The 7,426-nt window shown below is 46.5% G+C and overlaps 1 protein-coding gene across 5 annotated transcripts in view; it reads right to left on the bottom strand.

The window, feature by feature from the left end:
- Positions 1 to 556: 556 nt before the first annotated feature.
- SMARCAL1 (SWI/SNF related, matrix associated, actin dependent regulator of chromatin, subfamily a like 1) overlaps positions 557 to 7,426 on the bottom strand; it is a 60,423-nt gene continuing 53,553 nt past the window's right edge. For 4 of the 5 annotated variants that reach the window (XM_049106742.1, XM_025442190.3, XM_049106741.1 and 1 more), the window contains one exon: positions 5,997 to 7,199. In XM_049106742.1, coding sequence (XP_048962699.1) covers positions 6,960 to 7,199 — 240 coding nt within the window. In that variant the 3' untranslated portion in view covers positions 5,997 to 6,959. Of the gene's footprint in view, positions 3,902 to 5,996; positions 7,200 to 7,426 lie in introns of those variants that run through there. The other variant, XR_003134664.3, reaches the window with a different exon arrangement.

Below are 7,426 nucleotides of genomic sequence, written 5' to 3'. Positions count from 1 at the left end.
CATCTAGAGGAGAGTTCTTTTAGCTGTTGAGCCAGCCAGTTGTCTTTGGGGCATATGGAACACTTGATTCTTGAAAGAAATCTGAGGTGCAAGCATCATCCCCAATTTATCTCATGCTGGAGACCAAAAGGTCTTATCCTGGAGTCCCAGGCTCCATTGCTGTTCCTTCACTTTGTGCCCAAAGAGTTCTTGCTTGCCCTACACTGAAGTGCCTGGTGGCCAGACAAGAGTAAAGTTGCACACAATTTTAAGAGCCCTGTGGGCCAACCTCCACAAAAGGCAGTGGACCCAGCAAGGGGAAGGTGAACCCTGCCAAAGCCAAGTCCTAAACACCTACGAAAAATCAGGTGTCCAAAAAAGATTCAATGTGTGGATTCATTCCTCCTTCTCTTCTCTCCACAAATTTACTTTAAATTCATCTTTCTAGTTGTTTGCTTTTTGTTTTAATGAACATTTCGCTGGGCACTGACACGGTAATGCATCCATCAGGATGGGAGCTGCTAAGTAACTCTTAAAATAGATAGGGTCTATCAGTATGAAACAATGACCAAATATATTATGTAAAACGAATCATTTTTAATATAGAGTTTGATACAATTTTTGTAAGAACAATTCAATGTAAATTTATATGCATTGGGAATAAAATACCAAGGGCTCCCTCCCAAATTGTTTATATTAGTTATTACCTGTAGGAAGTAGGGCTAGGAATAGGAAAGAGGAGAATGTAGGGCTTTTATTTTTTTTTACTTATACATCTTTATTTTTTATTTTTATTATCTTTAAACATTTTATTTATTTATTTGAGAGAGAATGAGAGAGTACATGAGCATGAGCGGGAGGAGGGGCTGAAGGAGAGGGTCAAGGCACTCTGCCCTGAGCACAGACTGATGTGGGGTGCCAACCCAAGACCCTGAGATAAAATCAAGAGTCATCAGATGCTTAACTGCTTAACCAACGGAGACACCCAGGCACTCTGATTAGTTAATTTTTACATCAAATTTTAATAGTGAAAAGAAGGCACTTCAGAGCACTGGATGAAGCGACAATCTTTTCAGTAAGTGATGCTGAGAAACTGCATATTCATATGGAAAAAAAATTCACCTTGACCTTATCTCACTCCATGTACAAAAATAAACTGCAATTGGGTTGTAAATCTACACATTAAAAGCAAACCAATAAAGCTTCTAGAACATATTCGCAATCTTGGGAGTTATGGTTACGTGTTTATTTTGTAATATTTGTTAAGCTGTAATTGTGTCTTATGAACTCTCTTATGTCTGATATTTCACACTAAAAGGGAGGGTTAAAAACAAAGAAGAAAAGTGCCTGGCACTCCATAAATCAGATGAATGGGTTGGTGGGGGGGATGTGGGCAGAGGGTGTTACAAAATCAAGTAACTGTTGGCTGTCATAATATCCCAAGCACTGTGAGTCACAGGCTTCTCAATGTTTTCTGCTACGATTAGGAATCCACTTCCTTTGCTGGGACCTCACAGGAAAACACAAAACCAAAATACACAGGTATGAGAGAGGCTCCCAACAAATTCTCTTTAAGCTTCCATGACACTTTTTTTAACCTTGTAATCCTCCACACAGTAAGAAGCGAGGATAAAGTAGGAAATAAGTGGGACTTCTTTTCATCCCTTTTGCAGTTTAAATTTCACTTAAAAATAGCTTCAGAGGGCATCAAGGTTCTGGGGCATCTGGGTGGCTCAGGTCGTGATCCCAGGGTCCTGGCTCAGTGGGGAGTCTGCTTCTCCCTCTGCCCCTCCACTTGCTCGTGCTCTCTCTCTCTCTCTCTCTCTCTAAGTAAATAAAGTCTTAGGAAGAAAGAGAGAGAGAGAAAGAGAGCAAGCAAGCATCAGGGTTCCAATAGGCAAGAATGCACAGACGAGGCAAAACCTAAGAGCCAGCAGTGAGGAGACGGCACCGCCAGCTCTGTTTCTTAGCTCTCCCTCTGACCTAGAAAAAGGCTTGTGGGAAGCCAAGAAGGAAAAGACATGATTAATTCAAGTACAAATGGATCAAGGCTAACAGGATCTCTGTTCCCTCTAGGAGTCTTCCTGGTGCCAGCCCTAGAGGCAGGAATTAACCAGGGTCATTCAGGGAACGATGACCCTGGTGACAGCGGGGACCGGAAGTGGGATGAGATAGGCCCAGATTCCCAGAAAATACACTGGATGGTGGCAGGTGTGTGTCTGGACTGAGATATGAAGAAAAGAAGGAAAAGGAGTTAGTGCAGAAATCCTTCCCTAAGCCCAAAGGCATTCACTCTTGATAAGTAAGTCCCAGGGTCTTCTCTGAATCACACAGAAATGGTTGGGTGGTTCTCAACAAATTCTAGAGGTATATTTGGGATGGTATAACCTGGCATATACAGGCTTCGTGGTATAAATAACATTTGCTTTGGAGGACCTCAAGGACATCTCAGAGAGAGCGAGTCTTTCTCCAAATCAGCTGAAACTGAGGTTTAAGCAGAGGCTTCAGACGGAGGTTCAACAGACCATATTTACTAAGACTACAGAGGAATTGTGGATCAAATGCGATCAAGTCGCAAGGACCAAGGGCAAAGTCTCCCAATGGCAGACATGGATCTGTCACCTTGCTGAAAGGGCCACTCTGTGTGGCAGGCCACGCAGTAAATAAAGCAGAGATTTATTAATTCAACAATGGTCGGTGAGTCTCCTAAGCAACCCTGGATATATGTCTCAAAATCACTTGCACATTTTCCTTTATTATCCCTAGGGTAAGGAGGAACTATTAAGAGAAGTTAAGGAATGAGAAGCTACGATCTCATTCTCTGAGACTCTAAAGAACTTGACCAAAGTCCAGCGGAGCCCATGAGAAAGCTGTACCCAATCTTCTTTGCATGAGCAACAGGCAGGTGGCAGTCTCTGGAGAAGCCCACAGACTCACAGAAGAGGGCTTCCTAATGCTTCTCAAGCCACATGATATGAGCAATGGGAGCAGAGGCTGTGCATAGGCTCTGGGGCAGGCGAGGAAGAGATGCTCCTTTCTATACCTCTCTCAGCATCTAAGGGTGATCCAAAACCTTTCTGCTTCCTGGGCCTTAACTCATTCCACAGATTTTCCCCTAATGAAGTAATTGTATTGTTTCCATGAACGAGCCACCAAGATTGCAAAAATCATTACAAAAACCTCATGAGTAACGTTGAGGTAAGATTTTAGCATTTCTTTTCCTACAGATTCTGTCCCAGATTCTGTCCCCGTTGGGCCCCCTCCCAGTAAGCCACCCAGTGCACAATCGACTGTGTCCTTTTCCGGATCTATGCTGATTGCTGTGTCCATTGCAGATTGATTTTGGAACTCCAAGGGCAGCAACCATCAAGTGATGCAGTTGGCTTTCCAGAGCACCCACTCCTGAGGGGACTTGGTACAACATACTTGAGGACACAGCAGCCATTGCTCTTAATTACTCTTAGACAAATATTTAAGCAGCTGTTTGGGACAAAGTTAGAGTAAACTTTAGAAGGACCCAATACTTGTCCTCTGGAAGCTTCTGACAAGTCATAGTCACTATTATAAACAAACCGGTACAGCTAACAAAATTTAAAAATAAAACAGAGAGCTGAAAGTAATAAGACAGTGTAGGATGACTTCAGGTGACCTAGAGGAGGGCCCAGGTGAGCACTCTCTCTCAGGCCTTTGACTCTGGATTTTCTCTAGGTATCACTTGTTCTTGTTTCAGGAGGTTAATAGAGGAAAGCAAAGGCCTAGTTATGGAGATGGGGCACCACAGCAGAGCTCCTCACGGCAGGGCACACTGGCGGAATGCAGGCTCAGCTGCTCATCTCCACAATCCTTTCCAGAAAGACAGGAAAAGCAACTCTTGCACTTTAGATGTGGGTGTTCAGGCTGGATTTCCTGAGGAGCTCCGACCCTGCAGAGAAGCTCACAGCAGATTAATAGGAAGCTCAGTAACCAAATGCCAGGTTTGAGTGAGGAAGGCAGAGTCAGCCAGTTATGTCCCAAGGCCAAGGCCTCATACAGGACACTGCCCCAGGGTCCAGATCATACAAAGATGTCAGGATGCCCGATGGCTCCTGAGCAGCAGTGAAGGGGGTCGGGTGGCTCTCAGAGATTCCTCTCTCAGTTGGAGCTATCCAGAAGCCCAAGAGAGGAGACCAAAAGGCACAAACAAATGGTGCGTTCCAGAGTCTTGTTCTGGTTTGAACAGTTAGCTGGGAGCCTGCAGGGAAGCCAGCTCAGGGTGACAGCCAGGGCCGAGCCCCTGAGGAAGGCGGGCACGCAATAAACTGCTCACAGACCCGCCAAAGCACCACGGAGCCTCGTGGTGTAGAAGTGTGTATCTACCCTAGAGTGGGCTCTGGAGCGGTGGCCTGGCTGTATCCTGCAGTAGGTCCACTTCCTAGCTCAGACTCCCTTGGCTCGGGGTCTGCATCTGCATAATGAAAACCTGCCTACCTTCCTCCGAGATGGGGCTCACTGCATCAGTACATGTACAGTGTTTGGCCCGGTGCCTGGCACCTAGTCAACAGTACAAGAGTGAAAACCATCCAAGTCTAACAAACAAATGCACACACAGTCGTGCTGGAACGTAGACATGCTGCACTGCTGCCAGGAAAATTGGGCTACCTCTAAACCTTTGCTTAAACCCGGCCCACGGTCTATTGACAATACCAAGAAAGCAGCACCGCCTTCCTTTTTGAAACACTTTTTAAAAAAAAAAATCCCCGTCCTGGACATCCATTTTGGTTTTCTTCCTCTCTTCCTTTGCTGTTTGGTCTCCTTTTTCTCTTCCCAATCCTAAATGGTAGAGTGCTCTGGGGTCAGTTCATTCAGCTTTCTTCCCCACCCCATGCCACCTTACCTGCTCAAGCTCCTCCAGCCCCATGTCTATAAACACCGTTTATAACAGGTGAGGGCAAAATTCGCAGCTCTCGGTGTGACCTTCTCCTGCTGGAGACCCAAATCCTACAGCCTGTGGACTGAGACCAACTGGAAGATGTGGCCAAGTAGAAGCTATTTGCCTCCTGAAGCTGGGCAGGAAGCTTCAGTCCTTGACGGGGGAGCTGGGCGGGTTGCCTCCATCTCCACCCCAATGAGTCCATAACCAAACCCTGGATTTTGGCCTGATGCCCAACCCATCTACCCTTCCCCATCTTTTCATTTTTATTATTATTTTTTTTAATATCTCAGTCAATGGCACTACAACTTTGCTCAGGCCAAATCCTAGGTCTAAGTATTGACTCCTCCGTCCTCTTCTCAAATGCCTCTTGGTCAATCCATCTCAAACTCACTCAGCTCTACAATCATCACGTACCCAATCCAAGCGCTTCTCACCTCCTTCACACTGCTGCTCCACTGGGCCACACCCCAGCATCACCCCATGGTCAGCTGCAATGGCTCACCAGCCTCCTCTCAAACTATTCCCCCAACCACCCCTCCTGATCTATTTTCTACACACGAATGGGAGTGATCTTGGATTTCTAAATTCATTTAAATTTTTTTTTTTTTTTTTTTTTAAAGAGAGAGCATGGACGACGGCAGGAGGGGCTAAAGGAGAAGGAGACTCTCAAGCGGACTCCACGCCAGTGTGGGGCCCAATGACAGGCTTGATCTCAGGACCTTGAGGTCACGACCTGAGTCAAAATCGAGAGTCAGACACTTAACCGCCTGAGCCACCCAGGTGCCCCTGGAGGGATCTTTTAAAAATATAATCAGGTTGCCTCATATCCCTGTTCAAAACCAGTCAGCGGCTTCATATTCAAAATTAAATCATTCCTTACATGACCTCGGGGGTCCGCATCATTTGGCCTCTGTCTCTTCAGTGACATCACCTCTAACGATGCCCCTCACCCCTCACCATGCTTTAGACCCGTGCTGCCCAACACAGGAACCACCAGCCACAAGTGCACCCGGAACAAGCACTTGAGGTGTGCTGTCAGCATCAATACACACTGGGTTTTAAAGACTTAGCAGGGAAGGAAAAAAAGGGAGAACATAATAGCAAGTTTCTCAGGAAGTTTTTAATAGTGATTGTATGCTGAACTGAGTATTTTGAAGAAACTGAGTTAAAGAAAATATTACTAATTTCCATCCTTCATTTTTTAACACTCTTTTAGAAAATTAAAATCATGTCCGTGGCTTGTGTCAGATTTCTACTGGGTGGTGCTGCCCTAAACTAGGAGTTAGCCAATCATGCTTCTCAGGCCAAATCCTGCCCACTGCCTGCTTCCGGACGGCCGGTGGACTAAGCAGTTTTTACATGTTTTAGTGACTCAAAATGAATCAAAAGAATAAGGTTTTGTGACACATCAAAATTGTATGAATTTGAATTTCAGTGTCCGTAACAGAGTTTTACGGGAAAAAGAGCCATAATCATTTGTTTCTGGATTACCTACGGTTGTTTCTGCCCTACAGCAACAGAGTCGAGTCATTCCTACACAGACAACCTGGCCCGTAAAGTCAGATACGACTGCCTGCCTATTTACAGAAAAAGCTTGCCCCCTCCCGCTCCAAACCCTTACCTCCGGAACTGCTCTCTTCTTCTTAGGATGTGTAACTATGACTTCTCCTACAGACAGAACTTCTGCAGAGGTACGAGCTTTCTTCTCTCTTTTGTTTGGTGAATGGCTGCCGGCACCTAGAACGCTGCCTGGCACATATCAGGTGCTCTATAAATATTTGTTGAACCAACAAATTTAAAAATCCGGATTTCAGAGGCTGCGTGGGAAGCATCTCGGTACTTAAAGCGCCCCAACTGTCACTACTGCAGCCTGCTGTCTCTAGTCCTCAGCCAGAGAAGCCGAGGATAAGACCCCGCACACCCGCGCAGAAAGGCCAGAGAGGCAACACCGACCCCCAGCCTGGTAACAGACGCCAGCACTGCTGTAACGTCGAGGATGGTGCAAGTAGAAACGAACACCTTATGTTAACAAGTTCCATGATTTTTAAATGCCTTTTTCCTCCCCCTCTTACAGGGGAAAGGTAAAGCTGTCAAAGTTATCAAAAAACTCAAATCTCCTTTTCTTCACGGGGCTGCCGGTCACCATGGTCCCGTCCGGCGTGTCTCCCAGGTCCTGGAAATCATTTCCAGGTGCACCCGAAGCACTTCTGGGGTCAGAGGATTCCGCGGCCTCCAGGAGCTCCAGGTCGCTTCCGTCTTCCTCGAAGGACTGCTGGAAGAGGTCATAGATCTTCTGCTGCTTTGGGTCCTTCATCAGGGAGGGGGAAACAAAAGGTGAAAGTTGGAGCGCAGGCTCCAGCACTGACTCTTGCTCTGCCCGAGGCTGAGGCTGCGGGAGGACACAGACTGCGGCACATTGGTTTGCAATGTGGGGGCTGCACATTGCACATCACTGGGTGCCCACGACCGCGCGTGCAGCCCACGCGGCCTTACCACCTGGCGTCGTTTCTTCTCTGCTGCTCGTGGGGTGAAGGA

This window comes from Canis lupus, chromosome 37 (genome assembly GCF_003254725.2).
Source record: "Canis lupus dingo isolate Sandy chromosome 37, ASM325472v2, whole genome shotgun sequence".
NCBI lineage: Eukaryota > Metazoa > Chordata > Mammalia > Carnivora > Canidae > Canis > Canis lupus.
The sequence above is the reverse complement of the archived record's forward strand: the minus strand, read 5'-3'. Positions and strand labels throughout refer to the sequence as shown.